The sequence below is a fragment of the Dermochelys coriacea genome, chromosome 15, assembly GCF_009764565.3.
Source record: "Dermochelys coriacea isolate rDerCor1 chromosome 15, rDerCor1.pri.v4, whole genome shotgun sequence".
NCBI lineage: Eukaryota > Metazoa > Chordata > Testudines > Dermochelyidae > Dermochelys > Dermochelys coriacea.
Genome location: NC_050082.1, coordinates 3045862 through 3070844, shown reverse-complemented (window position 1 = coordinate 3070844; position 24983 = coordinate 3045862). Strand labels below are relative to the sequence as shown.

General features: G+C 52.9%; 1 protein-coding gene across 1 annotated transcript; it reads right to left on the bottom strand.

Moving 5' to 3' along the window:
• Positions 1-224: 224 nt before the first annotated feature.
• LOC119843811 lies at positions 225-24983 on the bottom strand. The gene is made up of 11 exons (XM_043498365.1): positions 24947-24983; positions 21289-21471; positions 18528-18608; positions 15065-15174; positions 14470-14551; positions 9904-10244; positions 8958-9852; positions 7249-7356; positions 6587-6694; positions 6035-6086; positions 225-553 (listed from the first exon to the last, which is right to left on the bottom strand). Exons 1-11 carry the CDS (start codon positions 24981-24983, stop codon positions 316-318), a joined length of 2235 nt encoding a protein of 744 aa, XP_043354300.1. The 3' UTR covers positions 225-315.

The window sequence follows — 24983 nt, the reverse complement described above, 5'->3', positions numbered from 1 at the left end:
CCTCGTCCTCCTTCAGGGCCCCCTCATCCTCCTGCTCCCACTGCCACCGAAGCCATGGGGAGCTTTGCCACTGAGCTCAAGGGCAACCAGCCAGTGCCATTGCTATAGCCTCTGTCCGGGTTCTGGGGCATCACTGGACGGGGAGCGTGGCTGTCAACCCCTTCTGAACCACCCTACAAAAGCCCAAAATACAACTTCTCCCCTGCTGGCTCCACCCTTCTCCAGCTGGAAAGCCGGGTCCCCCCCCCCCCCCCGCCCCCAGCTGGACTTCACAGGCATCATTCCCAGTCACACACAGTGGTGCCTAGGGCTTCCCTATTTGCAGTGCACCTGCCATCCCAACACCCATGGGAGAATTGCCCTCTGCCACAGGAACAGCACCTTGTGCTCCATGCAGGCTTTGTTCCTGGTATCCTCCCAGACGGACTCTGCCCTGCTTGGCATTGAGCTCCACCTCGCAGGGCTGCTGCTCCTCCAGTCAGCGCTGCCACAAGACCACAGGAACTCTTCCTCTTCCTCTTCGTCAGTGACTGCACTGCTGGATCCCAGGCACCTGTAAGAGCAGCAGCAGCTAATGCAGCGCAGAGAGGCCACCCCTTCATAGAATCATAGACTATCAGGGCTGGAAGGGACCTCAGGAGGTATCTAGTCCAACCCCCTGCTCAAAGCAGGACCAACCCCAACTAAATCATCCCAGCCAGGGCTTTGTCAAGACTGACCTTAAAAACCTCTAAGGATGGAGATTCCACCACCTCCCTAGGTAACCCATTCCAGTGCTTCACCACCCTCCTAGTGAAACAGTGTTTCCTAATATCCAACCTAGACCTTCCCCACTGCAACTTGAGACCATTGCTTCTTGTTCTGTCATCTGCTACCACTGAGAACAGCCAAGCTCCATCCTCTTTGGAACCCCCCTCCAGGTAGTTGAAGGCTGCTATCAAATCCCCCCTCACTCTTCTCTTCTGCAGACTAAATAAGCCCAGTTCCCTCAGCTTCTCCTTGTAAGTCATGTGCCCCAGCCCCCTAATCATTTTCGTTGCCCTCTGCTGGACTCTCTCCAACTTGTCAACATCCCTTTTGTGGTGGGTGTCAAAACTGGATGCAATACTCCAGGTGTGACCTCACCAGTGTGGAATAGAGAGGAATAATCACTTCCCTCGATCTGCTGGCAATGCTCCTACTAATACAGCCCAATATGCCGTTGGCCTTCTTGGCAACGAGGGCACACTGCTGACTCATATCCAGCCTCTCGTCCACTGTAATCCCCAGGTCCTTTTCTGCAGAACTGCTGCTTAGCCAATCCGTCCCCAGCCTGTAGCGGTGCATGGGATTCTTCCTTCCTAAGTGCAGGACTCTGCACTTGTCCTTGTTGAAGCTCATTAGAGGTTCTTTTGGCCCAATCCTCTAATTTGTCTAGGTCCCTCTGTATCCTATCCCTATCCTCCAGTGTATCTACCTCTCCTCCCAGTTTAGTGTCATCTGCAAACTTGCTGAGGGTGCAATCCACACCATCCTCCAGATCATTTATGAAGATATTGAACAAAACCAGCCCGAGGACCAACCCTTGGGACACTCCACTTGATACTGGCTGCCAACTAGACATCAGCCATTGATCACTAGCTGTTGAGCTTGACAATCTAGCCAGCTTTCTATCCACCTTATAGTCCATTCATCCGATCCATACTTTTTTAACTTGCTGGCAAGAATACTGTGGGAGACCGTATCAAAAGCTTTGCTAAAGTCAAGATATATCACATCCACCACTTTCCCCATATCCACAGAGCCAGTTATCTCGTCACAGAAGGCAATTAGGGGGTTGGTCAGGCATTACTTGCCCTGGTGAATCCATGTTGACTGTTCTTGATCACTTTCCTCTCCTCCAAGTGCTTCAAAATGGATTCCTTGAGGATCTGCTCCATGATTTTGCCAGGGACTGAAGTGAGGCTGACCGGTCTGTAGTTCCCCGGGTTCTCTTTCTTCCCTTTTAAAAATATGGGCACTATATTTGCCTTTTCCAATCATCTGGGACCTCCCCCGATCACCATGAATTTTCCAAGATAATGGCCAATGCCTCTGCAATCACATCCGCCAACTCCCTCAGCAGCCTTGGATGCATTAGATCTGGACCCATGGACTTGTGCATGCCCAGCTTTTCTAAATAGTCCTTAACCTGTTCTTTCACCACTGAGGGCTGCACACCTCCTCCCCATATTGCGTTGCCCAGTGCAGCAGTCTGGGAACTGCCCTTTTCTGTGAAGACCGAGGCAAAAAAAGCATTGAGTACTTCAATTACAAAACCTAAACCTAATTTCCCCCATACTAATTTCCCCCTACTGTTACTCACACCTTCTTGTCAACTGTTTGAAATGGGCCACTCGCATTACCACTACAAAAGTTATTATGCCTCCCTTGGTATCCTATTGTTAATTGAATTGTCTCGTTAGACTGACCTCACACTTGGTAAGACAACTCCCATCTTTTCATGTATTTATACCTGTTCCTATATTTTCCACTCCCTGCATCTGATGAAGTGGGTTCTAGCCCACAAAAGCTGATGCCCAAATAAATTTGTTAGTCTCTAAAGTGCCACAAGGACTCCTAATTGTTTCAGCTTTTTCCACTTCTGTCACTATGTTGCCTCCCCCATTCAGTAAGGGTCCCACACTTCTTCTTGTTGCTAACATACCTATAGAAACCTGTTACCCTTCACATCCCTTGCTAGCTGCAACGCCAATTGTGCCTTGGCCTTCTTGATTACACCCCTGCATGCTCTAGCAATATTTTTATACTCCTCCCTAGTCATCTGTCCAAATTTCCACTTCTTGTAAACTTCCTTTTTGAGTTTAAGCTCACCGAAGATTTCACTGTTAAGCCAAGTTGTTCGCCTGCCATATTTGCTATTCTTTCTGGACTTTGGGATGGTTTGTTCCTGCGCCCTCAATAAGGTTTCTTTAAAATGCAGCCAGCTCTCCTGGACTCCTTGCCCCCTCATATTAGCTTCTCAGGGGATCCTGCCCATCAGTTCCCTAAGGAAGTCAAAGTCTGCTTTTCTGAAGTCCAGGGTCCATGTTTTGCTACTCTCCTTTCTTCCTTTTGTGAGGATCCTGAACTCAACCATCTCATGGTCACTCTTGCCTTGGTTGCCACCCACTTCTACTTCCCCTACCAATTCTTCCCTGTTTGGAAGCAGCAGGTCAAGAGGAGAACGGCCCCTAGTCGGTTCCACCAGCACCTGTACCAGGAAGTTGTCCCCATCACTAACCAAAAACTTCCTGGATTGTCTGTGCATTGCTGTATTGCTCTCCCAGCAAATATCAGAGTGATTGAAGTCCCCCATAAGAACCAGGGCCTGTGATCTGAAAACTTCAGTTAGCTGCCCGAAGAAAGTCTCGTCCACCTCATCCCCCTGGTCTGATGATCTAAAGCACTCGCCCACCACGACATCACCCTTGTTCCTCTCACCTCTAACTTAAACTTAAAGACCCTCAACAGGTTTTTCTCCTGTTTCAGACTGGAGCTCTGAGCAGTCATACTGCTCCCTTACACTCCATCACATCCTGGATTCTAGCTCCAGCGAAGCAGCACGCGTCTCGAGTCTCCCAGTCTGGTCGGCAGATGGATGACTCGGTCTCCTTTAGGAGGGAGTTCCGACCACCACCACCCGTCTCCTCCTCTTGGGAATGGTAGTCATGGAACCCCCATCCCTAGGACAATTAATCCCATGCCTTCGGCTGATGCGGTCTCCTTCTGATACTTTTCCCTCAGAGGGCTCTTCCAAACCATTCTCCGCCACAGTACCTGTGCAGAGAGCCTGAAAGTGGTTGTGCACCTCTATCTGCATTGGAGGTACATAGGTTCTCCTCTTTCTTCCTCTCGAGGTCACATGCTACCAATATTCTTCCCCGCTCTGCTCTGCACTCTCTGATTCTTCAGCACATTTTGCTTCCAGAACCAAACACTGACTTCTATTCATTTTCTCTGATGCAACGCAGGGATGACACTTGGTTCGCTAGTCCTCTAACCTTCTCTTCCAATATGTAGACCAGCTTGCACTTCATACAGACAAAATCACTTCTGTCGTCTAGGAGAAAGACAAACATGGCACATTCTGAGCAGGTCACAACAACTGATTGCTCACTATCCATGTCTTCCTTCTAAGAGGCTCCTCAGATGTTGTATGTACTGCTCACTGGAGCCTGAAAGGCAAAAACACTCTGTGCGAACTCCCTCCAGGCAAACTCCCAGGCAAGCTCCCTCTGTTTGAGTTTCCTCTTCGCTGCTCACTCAGTTTGCAACTGGCTGCCTTTTTATAAGGCTGCTGGCTTGAAGCATGTGGCCCAGCTCAAAGCCTTCTTTGGGCCCAGCCTCCAAGTGCCTAGAGTTGGCAGGCTCTGTGCTCCAAGGTCAAGAGGAAAGTTCCAAAGTCAAATGGAGGTACCAGTACCCTGTGCCTCAACTAAGGATCAATGCAAGAGAGAGTGTCCCACCTGGGAGTACTGCAGCCTGCAGGAGGACTGTCAAAATGGCCAAGAGATGCTGATGCAGGACTGGAGGGGACTGTGTCTAGGGCTGAAAGCTAGGGGAACCTACTTTGCATGAGCCAGTGGAATGACACTGCATTAGCTGGGGGATCTGGATGTAGTCCCATCCAGTCTTGTGTCAGCAGCTCTTGACCATTTCAGAATTCACATCTCAGCTGGTGGCTCCCTGAAGCAGCCGAGCTGCCCTGGCCTGCTCAGATCAGGTTGTGGCTTTTAAAAAAAACAACCCAAAAATGCAAGATACTTACTGCAGGGTGCAGTGGAGCCTAAGACAGAATCCTGGTTTCCAAACCCCCTGTGCTAATCACTACATCATCCTGCTCCAATGCAGTCTCACTGCCACTGCTGGAGGGCAGGATGAGCAGAGACATGCAGGATAAATTATGTGGAAAAGGGGGTGAATAATGAGGTGGAAAAATTTGCAGACAATACAAAATTACTCAAGATAGTTAACTTCAAAGCAGACGAGTTACAAAGGGATTTCACAAAACTGGGTGACTGGGCAACAAAATGGCAGATGAAATTCAATGTTGATAAATGCAAAGTAATGCACATCGGAAAACATAATCCCAACTATACATATAAAATGAGGGAGTCTAAATTAGCCGTTACCACTCAAGAAAGATCTTGGAGTCATTGTGGATAGTTCTCTGAAAACATCCACTCAATGTGCAGCAGCAGTCAAAAAAGTGAACAGAATATTGGGAATCATTAGGAAAGGGATAGATAATAAAACAGAAAATATCATATTGCCTCTATATAAATCCATGGGATGCCCTCACCATGAATGTGAGCAGTTCTGGTTGCCCCATCACAGAAAAGTTATATTAGAATTGGAAATGGCACAGAGAAGGGCCACACAAATGATTAAGGGGGTGGAACGGCTTCCGTACGAGGAGAGATTAATAAGACGGGGACTGTTCATCTTAGAAAAGAGACGGCGAAGGTGGGATCTGACAGAGGTCTATAAAGTCACGAGTGGTGCAGAGAAAGTAAATCAGGAAGTGGCATTTCCTCATTCACATAACACAAGAACTAGAAGTAACCCAATGAAATTAATGGGCATCAGGTTTAAAACAAACAAAAGGAAGTATTTCTTCACACAACGCACAGTCAACCTGTGGAACTCATTGCCAGAGGATGTTGTGAAGGCCAAGACTAGAACAGGGTTCAGAAAAGAACTAGATCAGTTCATGGAGGATAGGTCCAAGGCCATTAGCCAGGATGGGCAGGGATGCAACCCCATGTCTCTGAACCGCGGACTGCCAGAAGCATATGGCATTGGCCATTGTCAGGGCCAGGCACCAGGCTAGATGGATAACTGGTCTGAGCAGTGCGGCCGTTCCTGTGTTCTTGTCTGCAGGATTTGGCATGGCGCTGTGGTAGGTTGCAGTGCCACAGGCAACGGGAGCCCTGGGCGTGAGTCTCCACAGGACCATCACTGCTTGGCGTTGCACCAGGAGCCGAGCTGATGGACTCTCATCAGCACTTACCCCAAAGAGTCTCTCCGTGGGCAGCAGGGCCCCTTGGTGCTGCGGCCAGGAGCTGTTTGGAGAAGAGAAACATTATGTCTCCACAGCAATAGTAGACTAGCTCCTGGGACAGCAAGTGCACCCGAGAGCCAGCAGGAGGAGCTGTGGGGAGCAGGGAGCCAGCCTGGACTTTGAGTCTGAGCCACCCTGCTAAGGCAATCGCCCCTAACAGTATGTGGCTAATGCAGCAGGGGTGGAGAGGGCAGGGGCTGGGATCCCAGCAGCAAGGTGTGAATGCGAGGGGAGGTTTGGGGTGCGTTCCACACGGAGAGCAGAGCAGGCACAAGCAGTCACCTGTGGGCTGGGATGGGAACAAGAGAGAGCGGGGCCCGCACAGCTGCAAGAGGCAGCTCCATCCCCACACCCTCAATGCAGCTCTATCGCCCTGCAACAGCGAGAGCAGGGCCGGGGGCAGAGAGAGGCTGGTCTGGAGGAGGAGACACAAGGGGGATTCACTGAGGGCATTGATGAGCTCCCTGGGGAATGGCCGTCTGGCTGAGCCCCGGGCCGCACCTTTCCGGCAGCTGATGGCCTTGCAGAGGTGAACCTGGACTGTCTCCGTCCTCAATGAGTCCAGGTCACTATCGATGGTGACGGTGTTGAAACTGGTGATGGGGACGCCTGAAAGAGGATGAGTGAAGGATGGGAGAGATGCCAAACCCAGCCGACCCCAGAGTGAGAGGGGTTTCCCTGCCACCCTCTCACCCAACTGAACCTGTGACCAGGGGTGACTCCCCTGCTCTCCCAGCCCCAGCACAAACCCGGAGGCTCTGTCCTCCCCCAGATCCTGCATTTGTTCCACCCTCCCTGCAGTGACAAGGAGCGCAGGCATCTCCCAGGGTGGGGGACAAGCAGGTGAGGCCAGGACAGGATCACCCATTTTCCAAGAGTGGAGCAGATCGATGGGAGGGCACAGATCCCAGGCAGGGGCAGGCCCAGGATTGGGGGCAGGACCACTGTTCCCTCTAAGCTATGCGCGTGTGCGTGTGTGCAGACACACAGATTCTAAATCCCACACACATGGCGAAACACCACGCGCACAAAAATTTGCACAGAAGCACAATTTGCACAGAAGAAATGTTTTGCACACATGGCCCGTCAAAAATTAGAGGGAACATTGGGCAGGACCCAGTGCTTTCCCCACGAAGCGGCAGCCAGCCAGCAGCTCCTCTTACCAGCCATGTGCTTGTAGTTGCAGGGCCCCGGATAGCCCTCGTCCCGAGCTGGGTTCAGGCTGCTCTGCATCTCATGACTCTCGGAGATGCCTGCCTCTGGGTTAGGATCTACAGAGAGGATGAGAACGGGAGCCAGTAGCCAGGGGCTCCTGGACGACACATGCACTCCTGCATCATGGGCCGTGCAGGGGCGGGACAGAGCTGCTGGTAGCACAGGGCCCCCCGGGACCAGATGCTCAGCATGAGGCACCAGGCTGAATGGCCAGGCAAATCGGGGGCCAGGTGGAACTCTCCCCTTAGCAATGACTGGGGGAGGGGCTGGGGGCTTCCCCTGCCCCCCCCCACCCAGCACTGAGCAGGGAGAGTACATGGGAGTCAGGGTGGGGGTAACCAGGAAAGCAGGGGCAGCTCTCGGAGCCCAGTCTTTCCCCTTGTGGTGCCCCAGCTCCCTCCTCACCAGCTGGGAGTGCCTCCCCCCAGCACCCACAGACAGGATGCCTGGACGACCACATTGTGGGGCCCCAAGTGTCACCCCTTCTAGCTACCTGCCCACCCCAGAATCCTTCAGCTTCCTGCCCCAAGGATCTGACCTTTCCTCCTTGCTCCTGGAATCCATTGGGCCCTGCCCAGCCCCCAACCACTCCTGTTGCTGGGTTGGCCCTGCTCAGAGCTTCAGGCCCTGCCCCAGCGTTAGACCACCAAGCCCCACTGAGAGAGGAGCAGGGGGTCCCCCTTGCCCTGCTGTGCAGGGGCCAATCACTGTCACTTTCCCTGCACTGCCCTGAGCACAGGCCAATCCCCTGCTAACACCCCCTTTGGTGGAGACGGGACCGGGACATGCCCTTGGCCAGCCACGCTGCAATGTCCTCTGGCAAAGCACTGCAGGTGCTCCAGGCGGGGCGGTGTCTCACCCCCAGCTGCACAGCACACGAGGCTGCAGTAACCCAGCCCCAGGGTTCTCCCTGTCTTCCACCACGCCACTGATCCGCTCCCCCGCTGCTGCAGTGTCACTCCACACTGCCAGTCCCGTCCCTGCTGTCACGCGGGCAACCCCAGCCCTGTGTTGCCATAGCCTTATCTTCCCAGCCACTCCCCGGGCCCTGCCCCCCCCAGATCCTCCTGCTGCCAAAGCAAGGACAGCCAACCAGCCAGCGCTGCTCCGGGCACAGGGAGCACTGGTGGAAGGTGGGGGATAGGAACAACTGGTTGTGTCTCATTCACAGCATGGCAGAAATGCATGCATGTGTCCCTGCCCAAGGGAGGGCAGCCCCAAGCACCTTTCCCTGCTAGTGCCCCACAAGGTGGGGACGTGATCAGGACCTGCCCATCCCCTTTGACAGACTGGCCAGGTCCCATGGGGCTTTGCTGAGCTTGCAAGGATGCCTGTGATCACTGGGAATGCGACACTCCCCGGGGAGTTTGTCAGAGCCCTTATGAGCCAGGAAGAGTCCACAAGAGCCTCCATCATCTCACCCCCATGGCCAATGCAGTCCCCACTGTGCTGTCACAGCGTCCCCCCCACGTACTGTCACTGCTCCCCCATGTGCTGATCCAGTGCTTCCCATCCATGCTGACACCCTCCTCCCTAGCTCAGTGGTGAATGTTTTCTCCCCACGTACTCAGTTCCATGGTGATGGGGCAGAGAGACAAGCCAGCCCTAGTTCTGGAGCCAGCCAGACTCCACTTTCAGCCCTGTGCTCCAGACTTACACAGTGCCAGGCCGTGAGCTCCCCTCTCCGCTTGGCCAGACTGCAGCTCACAGCTCCGCCCGATTCCCTCCCTGCTTCCGCTAGCCGCAGCACGAGTGATGCCCCTTCCAGACGGTCCCCGGGGAATCACTGACCCCTGTTGCAGCAGCTTTGGGGCTTCCCTCTTGGGATCTCCTGGACCAACCCCACCCTGCGTCACCACGCAGCCATCGCTAACCATAGCTTGGGACGTCTGGGCACTTTCAGGGCTACTAGCCAGCTGTGTTGTGGCACCAAACCCTTGCAAAGCAGAGCCCTGATGTCCCAGCTTCTCCAGGGGCAGCCCTTGTTCGGGGCAGGGGAATGCTATTAGCCGGGGGCTCTTCCCCCCTCTGGAGGCCAGTGAAGGGCTGCTGCAAGCCGCTGTGGATGCGGAGTGAGAGGGGCTTTGGGACCAGACGTGCCCATGCTCAGTTTGTCTCCTCCCAAATGTACTCAGAGCTGTCCTCACAGGCTGGGACTCTCTGGCCCAGGCTCTCGTGCCGCTGGCAGTGGCAACCAGAGCTCTGAGTGGCTGGCTGGGGCCCAGCTCCTCCACGAGCAAGGGGCTGCTGAAAGGTAGGGACTTTTCCTGGGAGTCCTGAACCCATCGGGAAGAGCCCTCCAGGGGCCAGGGAATGCTTTCCTCTGAGGTCTCCACCCGTTCAGGCAGGGCTAGTCTGGGAGCCCGGCTTCCCATGGAGCTGGCTTTCCCCGTGTCCATGCTGCTTGGGATATCCATGGTGTTGAGCTGGCTCAGCCTGGATATCCTGTCCCCCAGAGACTCCAGGCTCTCTCTCCTGGTCCTAGAGCTCAGGGACTGGGGCCCTTCCATGCTGCTGGACAAAGCCAGGGGTAAGTCCCCTTCTCGCCCCTCCTCCAACTGCTGCAGGATGTGCCTCCTTGCTGCACCGAGTGTGAAGCCCTCTGCCACAGCCTCACACGTCTCCGTGGAGGGGGAGAGACCAGTGCTCCTGGCTTTGACACTCGGGACGCTCCCTTCCTCAGCAGAGTCTCCAGCTGGGAAATCCCCAGATGGCACATCCCCTTCCCCATCGGAATTCACCAGGGGGTCAACCATGCCGTCCCTAAACCTAGCAGCAAAGTCCTCCGTGCAAACGGAATTCGAGTCGCTCTGGTCCTCCAGGTTCTCCGGTGCTTGCTCAGAGCCAAGGAGATGCAGCAGCCTCCAGCCGTACTCCTCCTTCCGAGAGGGGCCGGCTTCGCCCCAGGAGGTGCCGTCCTGGTTCACATAGCATCCTTCCGTCTCTGCACAAGGGAGGGAAGTAAACAAAGAGCTGTGAGTCCCTCCCCAAACCAGCATTACGCCGGTGAGCACCCTCATTTTCCCAGGCCTGCTCATCTCAATGGGAAACAGAGCAGGGGCCATCCAGCCGGGAGGCTCAGAGCTAGCACTCCATATGGGGCAGCCGAGTTCCTGCCTTGCCTGCTCTGTTCTGCCCGAGGAGCTGCTAGCAATGTCTGATCTTGCAGGGGGGAAAATCCACCCACCTCTGAACTTGGTCCTGAAAGCTAAATGAAGGAGGAACTCATTTGTAAATATCATTATACTAACAACAAGTCGGTCTCTTCCTCTGCAAAGGCGTTCAAGCTCACTACTGTGAGAAGACAGGACAGTCTGCTCTTTTCATCTGCAGATCTCTCCCTGCTTTACCCAGGAGGGTCAGTACCACTAGCCCCATTGTACAGAGGGGGACACTGAGGGGCAGAGAGGCAGTCGATTGCTTGACAACACACAGGAAGCCAGAGGCAGGAACAGAACCCAGGTCTCCAGAGTCTCCCGCCATGTCCTACCCATTGGGCCATGCTGCCTCCATCACCTGCCTTCTCTCTGCAGGTATTTATGGGACTGTACCTGCTCACTGCAGGTTTCTCACACTTCCCTCTGAAGTGTCTGGCACTGGGTACCCTCAGAGACAGAATACTGGTCAACACGGACCTTTCCTCTGATCCAATCTGGCTATTCATATGCTCCTATTTGCCATTTTAAAGCTTATTTGATGTAGATTCTGTTCTGGCAGGAGGCAAACCATAAAATCCCCCCCCGGGGGGCTTTTTCTTGTTCCTTTCTAGAAGTGTTGTGGTCACCCACTCATGAGAGCCCATCACTGCAGTGTCTGGGTGCCAGACTACACCTTCTAAGCGGAACCACTTGCTGTTGGCCACCCATGGTTTCCCTGCTCCTTTGCGGAGTGTTTCTTGCACACGTGGGATGGGTATTAAGCAAAGGGGCTGGGAAAGATGGACGCCTTAGGCTGGCATGTGGGAAAGCAGCCTCTGGCTTTGGTTGCCTCCAGTTTTGAGTGCCAGCATGTCAGCTCAAATCCCCCCTCCCACCACCGCATACATCCCAGCAGCGTGGCCGCCATCTTGGAGACCTCCTTGGAATGGTGGAGGCTCCCTCCAGGGACCGTCAACATCACTCAGTCACCTTTAGGGGGTCACTATCTGGTAACATAGATAAGATAGAAAATATCATATTGCCTCTCTATAAATCCATGGTGCGCCCACACCTTGAATACTGCATGCAGATGTGGTCTCCCCATCTCAAAAAAGATATATTGGAATTGGAAAAGGTTCAGAAAATGACAACAAAAATGATGAGGGGGATAGAACGGCTTCCGTATGAGGCGAGATTAATAAGGCTGGGACTTTTCAGCTTGGAAAAGAGACGACTAAGGGGGGATATGATTGAGGTCTACAAAATCATGAGTGGAATAGAGAAAGTAAACAAGGAAGTGTTATTTAATCCTTCTCATAATACAAGAACAAGGGGACACCAAATGAAATTAATAGGTAGCAGGTTTAAAACAAACACAAGAAAGTATTTTTTCACGCAACGCACTGTCAACCTCTGGAACTCCTTGCCAGAGGGTGCTGTGAAGGCCAGTACTATAATGGGGTTCAAAAGGGAGCTAGATAGATTCATGGAAGATAGCCATTGATGGACCTATTAGCCAGGATGGGCAGGAATGGTGTCCCTAGCCTCTGTTTGCCAGAAGCTGGGATGGGGTGATAGGGACAGATCACTCGATGATAACCTGTCTGTTCATTCCCTTTGGGGCACCTGCCATTGGCCACTGTCAGAAGGCAGGATACTGGGTTTGGTGGACCTTTGGTCTGACCCTGTATAGCCGTTCTTATGTTCTTATAACACAAGCTCCTCCCCCCACCGGGGTCTGTTCCCATAGGGAAGGGTTCGCTATGCGGGGCAGATCAAGGCCCAGGGTTTGCCAGTGGGCCCCTATAACTGCTCAGATTTCATAGCCTGCGCAGGACCCATTGCACTCTGAACCTCCCGTCCAATCAGCATGTCACAAAGGTTATTTCGGCCAATCCCGGCCTAGGAATAGCAAGCTTGTATTGTCACCAATTCTGTTGCACCTTTCTCCTCAAGCTATTCCTGTGATTGGTTATTCGCTTCAAAGACCCGCCCTCAGTTAATCCCTTTGTTCCACTTTGACACTGTTAAAGGGCCTCAGACGGTTCTGCTGCCCCCCCATCACATGGCATCGCATGGCTCCCCCTACCGCCAGCAGTGACCCCCTGCTCAGCGACCACCCCTCTTTGCTCCCCCACTAGCTCCTCACCCTTGTTCTGTCTTTCCCACTCACATACGCTCCATCCCAAACACACTGCTGCCGCACCCCACCCGCCTCCCTTCCCAGCTGCCACTTCCCTCCCCTCACCTCCTGAAACAACACAGGGATGAAGGGACCAAGCGGCATCCCTGCCAAGCACCATGCTGTTCGTGGGCCAAATTCGAACTTCTGTTGGCTTCAATGCAGTTACACCATTCACCCAGCTCTGCCTGAGACCCGTGCCCTCAGCCGAGCCCTTGATCTGCGTGTCAGCAGCAATACAGCCCTGCAGAGTGTGAACACAAGTCCTTGCTCCTCCTCCTAGCAGCCCAGCGACCCCTCCCCTGCAGATGTACCCGTCTGCCCTCCTGGAGTGGGGCTGAGCAGAGACTGGCTGCTCTGGCCATTGCTGTGATGTCACAAGCAGAGGACTGTGACATCAGGCAGGGAGCAAATGAGACCTATCAAGAAGAGGATCAGAGAATTATTTAGCTCAATATTATTGAGACTTTATTTCCCATAAAAGCCCACAGCTATTTGGCAGGGCCTCACCTTGCTGCAGAACTGGGCTCGAACAGTGAAGCTTTCATTTAAAAAATAAGTTCTGATTGCCAAGAAAACCTTCCAAACATGAACCAAGTGTGACAGGTGCAACTGAGCCTGCCTGAGTCTGCAGAGAGCCTGACAGAAGAGCACCAGGAAGCGTGAACTGCCCTAGTTCATCACGTGGATGGGGTACTAACTCTGAAGTTGATGTCCATTTAAATTATCATTTCATTAACTATTTCACTGCTGATTGTTTTAGCAAAACTAGCTGTCTGATGCAATAATCACAAAATCCCCAACCGCCTCCCACACCGATACCTTCCTTGACCCCATGGTCCCCTCCTTGGCTTCCAGGACCTCCTTTCCCCAACAAAGTTGATGATGCAGTTATGTGTTTTCAGTTCAAAATCTTGCAGTGTGCTTAGAATTCAAGATTAGGGGGCAGTTCAAAATAAACTGAATTCAAAAACGGATTAAACTGCAGGGGGGCAGTGCTGCTGAGAGCATCATTCAAGTTCAGATTTAATTCACTAGAAACCTCAGTTGCTTTGTTTATCGGAGGCTTGCAGCAGAACTCCCATGCATGGCAGAGTCCACACACACGGTCTGGCTGGTGGGGAAGGCAGAACTGCTTCTGGTAAAATGACCCCAGAGCTCAGAGCAAAAGCCTGACCCTTTGCTGATACTGAAAAACCTTCCCCACCCCAATTCCTTTTCACTTTACAGCAAATCCTTTAAGTGCCTGACTCCAGAGTAGGGTGACCAGATGTCCTGATTTTATAGGGACAGTCCTGATTTTTGGCTCTTTTTCTTATATAGGCTCCTATTATCCCCCACCCCCGTCCCGATTTTTCACACTTGCTGGCTGGTCACCCTACTCTACAGGGGACTGGAAGTAGCAAGATACAGTGTGACAGGCTGTTTGGGCGATATTGGGGCCTGAAACAAAGCAGGAATCTTGCCAGAAAGCCCGTCCTGAGATGGGCACAATCCAACTCTGCAGCTCTAGGAGGGAGGGGTTTGTATTTCTGAGCTGTCTCTGAACAGAGCCTCTGGACTTCCCCAACAACAGCTGCCCTCTAGCCAGCTTCCCCTGCACTGGGGGGTTTGCCTCTCCACAAAGCACGCCAGGATCAAGCTCGTCCCATCATTCGCTCATCCTGCCCAGTGCCCTGACTCTGACTACTTGTCCTTCACTCCCATCCTGTTTTTACATCTGCTGTCCCAAGTATTCTGCTGCTTTCTGGCCTCGTGGCCCCTGCTTCTCGCTTTAGGGGGTGGGTATTTAGTTTTGGATGGGCCTAGGTCCACCCCTCCCAGAATCATGCTGGCCCTTGCTCACTCACCTGCAGTCCAGGAGGCGTTGGGGGACCATTCCAGGGAGGTGTCCCCATTTGTGTGACCACCTGCGACTCCTGCACCAGGGCCCTGCCATTGCAGAAGGAGAAGAAACAGATAATGGCACAGCTGCAGGCTACCCGTGCCCCCCTCCTGGTTACGCAGCATCCAGAATAGCAGGGGGGTGCGTGTGCATGAAACAAACCCATTCGGCACAGATCCACCACATGACAGAGACTGCCCCTGGGGCTCATGATGGGAGATGTGTGTCCAGACAGAGATACTGGCCATCAGGTCCTCGGGCACACGCCAGCCAAGTGGCCAGGTCCCCAGGCACTCACCACCTCACACTAGCCGGGTGGTCGTGTCCCAGGCAGGCACCACCCTATGCCAGCAAGATGGCCGGATCCCCGGGCAGGCACTACTCCTTGCGAGCCGCCGGCCCTGGGCAGGTGTCGGCCCCCACCAGCCAGCTGCCTGAGTTGTTGGTGCATAAGCTGAATCCTGAGACCAATCCTCCAGACCTGCCACATTTCAGATGCCTCCTCTGATTCACAGCAATTGCCCCTTCCTTGGGGCTTCCCCCAGCCCCTCCCCACACACCTGCAGCTGGCTAAGCTGAGTGTCGATGGAGTCCAATAGGGAATCGCAACCGTCCTTTGCCCGGGTGCCTGCAGTCTCAGGACAGGATGGCGGCTCCACTGTCTCCAGATCTGTAGGGGTGGCAGCATCTGGTCAGTACCCACATACCCCAGCAGGCCAGACAGGGACAAGCCTTACAGCCCCACAGCTTTAATCCCCACCAGTCCTGCAGGGAGAGGCTCATGTCATGGCCTCCACTCCCCAGAGTAGGGGAGCTTTAGGGCTGCCTCTGTCTACGTGTGTCACAAACATACAGCTACAGGTATCATAAAATCCCTCCTTACCTGTAAAGGGTTAAGAAGCTCAGGTAACCTGGTTGGCACCTGACCAAAAGGACCAATAAGGGGAGAAGATACTTTCAGATCTGTGGGGGAAGTTTTTTGCTTTGTTCTCTTTGTTGATTTTCTCTGGGTCAGCGAGGAATCAGGACATGGAAAATACATCTCCCAAAGCCCTATTTGAACTAAGCATCTAGATTACAAAAACTGTAAGTAAAGCAAGGAAATGCGTTAATTTATCTTTTGTTTTAGCTTGTGAATTTTCCCTGTGCTAGAGGGAGGTTTATCCTTGGTTTTGGTAACTTTTAAGTTTTGCCTAGAGGGTAATCCTCTGTGTTTTGAATCTGATTGTCCTATAAAATTACTTTCCATCCTGATTTTACAGAGGTGATTCTTTTACTTTTTTTCCCTTTATAATAAAGTTCTGTTTTTTAATAATCTGATTGGGTTTTTAGTGTCCTACAAACCCAAAGGTCTGGTTGTGCTCACCTTGTTTATTTTTCAAGCCTTCCCAGGAAAGGGGGTTTAGGCTTGGGGGGATATTTTGTGGGAATAGGAACTCCAAGTTGTCCTTTCCCTGATGCTTTGTCTAAATCACTTGGTGGTGGCAGCATACCTCAATCCAAGGACAAATAGAGATTTGTGTTTTGGGGAATTTTTTAACCTAAGATGGTATAAATAAGATTAAGGGGTCTTTCATGTGGGTCCCCACATCTGTACCCTAGAGTTCAGAGTGGGGAGGGAACCCTAACAAGATGCTTCCACATTTCCAGCTTCTTGGGCAAGTTTTCCTAATAACCTGAGAAGTGCAAACCAGAGATCAGCGTGTATCTGCATGTTCCTGTGCGTGTGTGTTTGTGCGTGTGCCTGTAGAATCAGGCTAGGAGCAACACAACTGGTATTTTAGGAAAGTAAATCTAAGAGAAATCTAATCTAATTAGATACTCACCAGCAACCACACACCACACAACAGAACCACTAACCCAGGAACCTATCCTTGCAACAAAGCCCGTTGCCAACTCTGTCCATATATCTATTCAGGGGACACCATCATAGGGCCTAATCACATCAGCCACACTATCAGAGGCTCCTTCACCTGCGCATCTACCAATGTGATATATGCCATCATGTGCCAGCAATGCCCCTCTGCCATGTACATTGGTCAAACTGGACAGGCTCTACGTAAAAGAATAAATGGACACAAATCAGACGTCAAGAATTATAACATTCAAAAACCAGTCGGAGAACACTTCAATCTCTCCAGTCACTCGATTACAGACCTGAGGGTGGCTATCCTTCAACAAAAAAACTTCAGAAACAGACTCCAACGAGAGACTGCTGAATTGGAATTAATTTGCAAACTGGATACAATTAACTTAGGCTTGAATAAAGACTGGGAGTGGATGAGTCATTACACAAAGTAAAACTATTTCCCCATGTTATTTCTCCCCCCCAGCCCGCACTGTTCCTCAGATGTTCTTGTTAACTGCTGGAAATGGCCTACCTTGCTTGTCACCATGAAAGGTTTTCCTCCTCCCTCCCCCCCCGCTGCTGCTGATGGCTCATCTTAAGTGATCACTCTCCTTACAGTGTGTATGATAAAATCCATTGTTTCATGTTCTCTGTGTATATAAATCTCCCCACTGTATTTTCCACCAAATGCATCCGATGAAGTGAGCTGTAGCTCACGAAAGCTTATGCTCAAATAAATTTGCTACTCTAAGGTGCCACAAGTCCTCCTTTTTCTTTTTGCAAATACAGACTAACACAGCTGCTACTCTGAAAACTAATCTAATTTGAGATTTGAACATTTCTGACTGTATGCAGAACCTGACAGACCTTCCCTTCCACCACATTCTTTCCTCAGTGCCCACAAAACCAGGCTGCCCTGGGCTTCTCTCTCTCTCTGTATCAGGTCAGCGGTAAGTTGCTGGGAAGGGTGTTGCCCTCTGCTGCACAGGCAGCAGGTGTGGCTCACACACTGCGATTTGGTAGGATCACACCAAACCCATGGAGAAGCAGAAATGCACAGGGCTGTGGTGATAAGGCATGAGAAAAGCAGCAGGACTCCTGGGTTCTACTCCCAGTTCTGTCACTGCATAGCCACCGCTTCCTCACCTGGGGCCTGGGGATGACAAGAGCATTTGCCCCCCTTCCCAGAGCAGCGTGAGGGCTGATGGAGTAAAGGTCAGATATACAGTATCAGATGGAACACACACAAGGCTGTGCTGAGCCAATGGGCTGGAGTCACACTGCTGTCCCGCCAGTCCCCCAGACTGTGAGTGTGGGTGTGTACACACCCTTCCCTCCCACCCTGTGCACCAGCCTGCCATTGCTTTGGGACATGGGAGCTGCAATGTAACATGCAACTCCAGCTCTGGGATGCTTTCTTGTTGCCTCTGCTCACAGGCTGATACGGAGACGGTCGCTCCTCTGCCCCATTACAGCAGCCAAAGAAACGCAGCAGTGGGTGGCACGTTATAAGGAGTCACCAACAAAATGCCGTGACCTCATGTGGAAACCCCTTGGGGAGACTTGGGGGTGGGGACTTGCAGACAGGTGTTTGCACGTGTATAATTTTAGCCCTGTATTTCTGTGCACTTGGAGATTGAGCTGTGTGTGTGTGTGTGTGTGTGTGTGTGTGTGTGTGTGTGTGTGTGTGTGTGTCCATGCATTGGCGGGTGAGCTCTGGGTATGTGTGTTCATATCTCTGTATTTGTGTGTGTGTGTGCAGACAGGTGAGATGTGTTTGTGATGTTGACTGTAATACAATCAAATGAACCCCAAACCCCGCCCCTTTCTTTGTGCCCCCGTCTGCCCCTCATCGGTTGTGGCACATGGCCATGTGCCCACTGTGCTCTGCTCTCAGCTGGGTGCTCTGGGACGGTAGCTCACTCAGCAGTGTATAAGCTGGACTGTGGGTTTCAGGCTCTGGGGCTGCCACACTGGCACCTTCCACCATCCCCCAATTCGCTTAAGGAAACAGAGTTAACTGCAGCTGGAAATGTCCATGCCCCTGGCGCCGCCCCGCACCCCCCACGGCCATTGGTCATGGCAGCGCCCCTGGCCGGGCACTACCGGGTGTGTGGGAGGTCTGTGCTGGCACAAAGGAGGTGTAAATCCCCACCCTCAGGCCATGCCCTTACTGGATTTGGTGCCATTCTCATCCTCGTGTTCCAGGGTGGCTCCATCCTCTTCCAGCTCCATGTCGGTCATGCTACCTGGCCCTGGAACACAAAAGCGCAGCAGCAAGTGGGTCAATTCCCCTCCGTGCTGCCCTGGGGCAAATGGCTCTTGGGGGACCTTTCTGCGGCAGCTCACGTGACTTACTTCTGCCACTGCTGAGAGCAGGCTGACGCTCTGCAGTGACCGAACTTTGTGCATGTGGGCATGTCTATTGGCCACCGAGGGCACATGCCAGCCTGCTGCTAACTCCCACTTGCAGAAGTTCCCCTGACCTCCTGTGTTAGATGCATGTGTTTGGTGCAGAAGCTCCTGAGTTCACTGCCTGTGACAGCCACGACTGTCTGTACGGATACGGCTGCGGTTGGCTCCGCTCGCCCAGCTATGACCTAGGACATTCCAGCTGCCTCTTTCCCAAGACCAGAGGCACTGATGCCAGAAAAGGGTCACATGCAGCATGTGGCAACGTCAGAGAAAATCATTCAAATGTAGGCTTAAGTTCTCAAGAGGAAACAGTGACTGGGGGCCCAACTGGAGACATTTTAAAGGGGGGTGGAGTTCACACAGCACTTCCTGGAATCATGTCTCTGTGGGGAGGCTCATACTGGGCCCCAAAAATCAGTGTCTCTTTTGAATATAAAGGCCATAGCAAACTGGACTAGGACTGTGCAGTGCTGCTCTCTGCTGGATGGACTCAGAACTGTTCGCTTGTGTGTCACAGCTCCCAACACTGATAACAGCTAATGGAGAGGCTCCAGTAGTGGCCCTCCAAATTATGATATTGATTTACAACAGTCATGGTGTACTTTATTTGCCTTTTAGGGCCATTTTCAGGTTTTTCTCTGGCATCAGAAAGGCAAGAAATTGACGCCCTTTAAATTAAAGATGAAATTTTCACATCATCACCTGACTCCAGGAACTGGGGCTTTAAGGAAAACACACTTATTGTGAAACTGGTGATAAAATCCTGAGAGTTGGTGACACTGCAGCCAACCGGTCTGCTAGGCAGGGAATGAGCCCTCCACACGCAGAGCCAGCTTCTCTCCCCCCCCCGCCAGCCCAGACTGTTCCCACTCATTGAAAGCCAACAGGCTCCTCAGCGTCAGTATGTCCAGAGCACACGTGGCTGGGCAGGGAGATCTGCCCAGACCTGCCCTGCCTGACAGGGTCATCCAGCAGCTCATCCAGCATCTCAGCCAGGCAGAGGCTTTGACCCAGACTCAAGTGTCCCTGGAGCTAGGTGCTAACTCAGCAGTGGCACTGTGGGCCAGGGTTCAAGGGAGCAGAACCTGGTGATAGTGTGTCTCTGGCATGCTGCCTGAACAGGCCCCTATGCAGAGATACCAAAGAGCAGGAGGCAGCAGGGTGACAGAACTCATCACTTGACTGGGTTTGAGAAACATGCAGTGCTGGGAGAGGGATTTTACCATTCTAGCTTCAGCACATACACTGAGTTCTAACTGAGGAGCCGTGGGGAGAGGCTGGCCCAGGGGCCAGTTCCAAAGGAAATGCATTTGAAGATCTCCGTATGCAGCAGTGCCCAGTCCTGCTGCAAAAGGCCAAGGATGCGTGAGAGAGAACAACCAAAGATCTGTTTGTGGACTATGCTTGGCAGCCCCTGCTCCTGTCGTAAGGTGTTCAGACATCTATCCCATTGCTTCTGCCCCCACAGGGAGAATCCACATTTCCTGCTCTGATTCAGCTTTAAAAGCTAATTCACCCTTGAGTGGCCAATTACCCAGCAATGGGGCTGGGATCCTGCAACCGCTAAGAACTAGGCCAATGTGAGAGCTGCTGCCCCTGGTGAGCATGCTGAAAGAGGCTCAACCCAAGCGCCCATACTTTCCTCACAAACACTGGGCATGGGATGGAGGATAGCATTCCAGAGGCAGATCTGCATGCAGGCATCATTGGCAGCAGGCAACCACACGCATGCAGGGGTGGTGTGGTACCCAGAACCCTCCGTGGGAGTAATGGAACCAGGGGACCCAAGCTTTGCCCAACCCGGAGCCACCCCAGCACCTCGGCAGGTACCTGGGAACACTCATGTGGCTGTAAATGGTGCCTGGGTCCTGCAGGGATGGGTGGTGAAAGAGGGACGGAATGAGAGCCGGTGTGCCATCTACCCTAGAGCAAAGTGAGTGCTCAGTGGGTGTATCAGCATGTTGGGGAGAGGGTGTAATTTAGTGGCGTGTTACACCCCTTCTGCACACAGGCAGAGGGGTCACCAGGCTGGGGGCTGGCAGGGGAGAAGTGGGCCCCTAGAGAGAGCCCCAGAAGTTCATGCTGCCCTCACTAATGAAGGTCGTTGGCTGGCAAGGGACCATTGCATACTGGGACCAGTCCCCTCCCCATCTCACCTGGGGTGGCACAGACAATTATGTGGGTGCTAGGCTCCCCAGGGTGAGGGCACCCAGCTGAGGGGCCCAGTCAAGGCTCCAGGTCCCAGGACAGTGGATGCTCCCAGGGGGCTTGGCCCAGGGCAGGGTCTCCGGGTCCCGGGGTCGGGTGCTCCCAGGGGGTCCGGCCCAGGACAGAAGCTCAGGGGGATCGCGGGGGGAGAGATGTTCCAAGGGGGCCTGATCCAGGGCAGGGGCTCTGGGTTCCAGGGTCGGGTGCTCCCAGGGGCTCCGCGTCCCGGGTGGGCGGGAGGGGGACCCCGCTCGGGCTCCTGCCCCAGATGCCCCTGATCCAGCCCCTGCAGCGCGGGAGGGTCTGACTCACCTGCCGGGAGGGGTCTGGCTCCGGGGCCAACGGCTCCGCAGGACAGGACCGGCCAGGCTCGCCGTAGCGACCCTGGAACGCCCCGGCCGGGGTCGCGCAGCAACCGTGGAACGCGGCGGCCCCTCCGCGTTCTCATTGGTGGGCACGTGTAGCCGCTGCCTAGCGACGGCGCGAGGCGGAAACCTACAAGAGGCGGCGGGAAGCCAAGTGGGCCGGCAGCGGTGGCTGGAGCGTCCCAAACCGGGAGACCCGGGATCCGGCCGGCCGGGACCCTCCCCGCTCCTCCGCCCCCATCCCCACCCGGAGCCCGATGCGCCTCCCCCAGCCTGGCCGCCGGGGCACTGCAGACCCTCCCCTGCGGGGGCTCTTCTCTTTTTCAACCCACCCCCACCCCCACCCCAAGCCAGCCCCCAGGACAGGGCCGTAGCGCCGGGGACCAGTCCGGCCCATGGCACCTGCTGCCGGGCTCTGCAGGGAGCCCCAAGGCCCATGGGGTAGGAACCTGCCCTGCATAAAAACCGGAGTGAACCCTGGGGTCACCAGCCCCTGCAGTTCCTGCCTCACAGCCCAGGGGACAGGGAATAGACCCAGCATCGGTGAGGAAGAATCAACCCCCCAGGAGGGGCCTAGCCCATGTTTGTTTGTTCAGGGCCTGCTGCCCGGAGCTCAGCCCTGAACTCCACACAGGGGAAAATGAAGTCCCTGGACCAAGGAGCTTACAAGTCTAACCAGCCACCAACAGCAGGATCCAAATGTACACAACAGGCCCAAGGCACAAACCTTAACCAGAGTAGAGGTTTTAAAAATAGGTATTATCTGTCTTGTTATATGCTGTTCCTTGGGCATTTGGGAAACTCTGCCAGTACTGTAACATCTGTGACTGTGGGAAATTTTTGTAATGTTTTGTATGAATCTTGTGTGTGATTCAGTTTCCCCTATGTGGTGCCTGGTTAACTAGGTGGTGGGAAAAGGTTGCTTACTCTTTGCAGTGACCCAGAGATACAGGCGTGACTGACACCTGGCTGACTGGGGCCTGGAGCCCATGCCATGGAGAGCTCAAAAAAGACAATGTGGCCACTCCAATTGGCCAGATGTTTGGTACCTAGTAACTAATGACCATGGAGGGTGACTCCTCCACAGGAAGCCAGCTGGGTGTGACCAGCTGGAGAACAAAAGGCTAATGGGGAAGGCTAGGTGAAGAAGTTTGTCCTGGAACAAGAACAAAGGACAGAGGAGGGATCAGGTGGGCTTGTTAAGAGTTGGGCTGCTAGAAGAGGGAGAGAATTTTCTGAACTGGGATTCAAGAGGGGGGTCAGAGAGGGTCCAGATATACTTTGCTGTAACTTTCCATTCTCTATTAACAAAGGACATTCTATGCTGTGTTCTAGATGTCTAATAAACCCTTATGTTTGTACAACACTGGCTGAGAGTCACTCCAGATTAAGAGTAGCAGCCGTGTTAGTCTGTATTCGCAAAAAGAAAAGGAGTACTTGTGGCACCTTAGAGGCTAACAAATTTATTAGAGCATAAGCTTTTGTGAGCTACAGCTCACTTCATCGGATGCATCCGATGAAGTGAGCTGTAGCTCACGAAAGCTTATGCTCTAATAAATTTGTTAGTCGCTAAGGTGCCACAAGTACGCCTTTTCTTTTTACTCCAGATTAAGGAAGTTGGGGGTGCCTGGCTTCTTTTGGGAGTGAAGTCTCCCCCAGGTATCCAATCCAGATGGATTTTCTGAGGGGAGCTCACGGCATGAAGCAGGGGTGCTGAAAGCTCCAAAGTTTGGTCCCAGGAGGCGATGAAGCCAAGGGGCGAGAGAGTGTGCCCCTAAGGGGGTTGATACACTGAAGGGGACCCTCCCGGGGACTGCTCCAGAGCTGTGCGAGAGCACCACATCTGTGGATCTGTGACAACATCAAAGTGCAGTTCTGCTGTCAGATGTAACTGCAAAATGGCCAAGATTCCGAGGTCAGAAAGGGCCTGGCCTCCTGTATAACAGGTCATGGAATTTCCCTGAAACAACTCCTGTTGGAAATAGGATGTGATCGCTGCTCAGTTCTGCGGCTTCACTGACTGGCTCAAATAAGCTTGTTTCACGAGGAAAAAGACTTTTCCTGAGAAACAACCTTGTGGTCAGAGAGTCACACTGGGCTTGTTCTGGTTTGGACATCAGCAGCAGCAATAACATTGCTAAAAGAAAAGGGAGTACTTGTGGCACCTTAGCGACTAACAAATTTATTTGAGCATAAGCTTTCGTGAGCTACAGCGAAGTCTGAAGGTGCAGTCTCGTTTCATTGTCTTGTCTTCTCATGCCATGTCTATTAGCATTTTATCTGAGTTTATACTTTAAACTATTGCCTCTGGTTATAGCACTGTTAATTATGTGTTGGCCAATACTACAAAGAATGTAATATAAGCCTGAACTTCTTAATGTACCAATGGTGTAATTTAGAAAGCACTAGACAGGAGGTACTAACAAAATCTGATTAACATTCAATGTCTCATTCAAGAAACCCCAGTTTGAATTCAAACAAACCAAACATATCCTCACTGGAGCCAGGGATCCTCTAGTACACAAAGAGGTGGCAGGGGCAGAGGCAGGTAGTAAATAAAGGGCCAATGGCCCTGCAAACACCTTCAAAACAACAGTGTTAATGTGTCTCTTAGAAGCTGGTTGCAGAGCCAGACATCCAGGGAGGAGCCCATATGGCAAAGGCCCCATAGACTCTGATCGCAGTTAGAAAAGGAGTACTTGTGGCACCTTAGAGACTAACAAATTTATTTGATCAGGTGGTTGCGCAGTTTCTTTGAGAGTGTGTGGCACAAGCTGTCAGCATAGTCTGTGTGGGATGTAGATTGTAATGGATTTTTTACCTTCAGTCCTTTTGGTATGATGTCCATCTGTTTGCATTTGGAGAGGAAGATGGACTGAAGGTAAAAAATCCATTACAATCTACATACCACACAGACTATGCTGACAGCTTGTGCCACACACTCTCAAAGAAACTGCGCAACCACCTGATCAAATAAATTTGTTAGTCTCTAAGGTGCCACAAGTACTCCTTTTCTTTTTGCGAATACAGATTAACACGGCTGCTACTCTGAAACCTGATCGCAGTTGTGACTGTGGGACCCTGCAAGGTGGAAGAGAAAGCACATGTGCTGCGGGAGAGGCCAATCCCATCTCTCTGCCCAAGCAGGACCCTGGCTGGAGCAGGCACCAGATGGGACCGGACCTTGCTGACTGCACAGAGGCAGCAGCTCTTAGGACTGGGGACCTAAGAGGCTAAGGAAACTGCTCAGAGGCTCAGCCTCAAGCTGCCAAGTTCGTGAGGTTGTGCAATGGCAGGACTGTGAGATGCTAGGTGTCCAGGGTGAGGCGCAGGGCACAAGGAGGGCTCCTGAGAGAGATGGGGTGGGGGCAGAGAGCAGAGCTATCTGCCTGCAAGGGGGAGACAAATCTATAATGTCAGGCAAGAGCCTTAGCCACAAGGCGCCCTGCCCTTGCTGCTAGAGGGGGTGGAGTAACTGGATGGCTGGGAAATCTTCCTCGTGGGTCTCAGGCCCTGTAATGGGGCAGGTGGCACACTGCAGAAGGGATACAGGCTGGGCTGGTGTCCTAGGCACCTGTTCAGCCCAAGTTGGTCAGAGCTGGTACCTGCAGGGCTGCGGCCTTTTCCTTCGTAAGGCCCCAT

What these genes read in the sequence shown, in the direction of transcription:
- LOC119843811 (XM_043498365.1), bottom strand. Translation starts at nt 24,983, where the DNA reads ATGGGGCCTTACGAAGGAAAAGGCCGCAGCCCTGCAG. An exon ending in AGCCAGACCCCTCCCGGCAG is followed by an intron (nt 18,609 to 21,288) that starts GTGAGTCAGACC and finishes TTTGTGTTCCAG; the next exon opens with GGCCAGGTAGCATGACCGAC. An exon ending in AGCTCACGGCCTGGCACTGT is followed by an intron (nt 7,357 to 8,957) that starts GTAAGTCTGGAG and finishes TCCTCTCTGTAG; the next exon opens with ATCCTAACCCAGAGGCAGGC.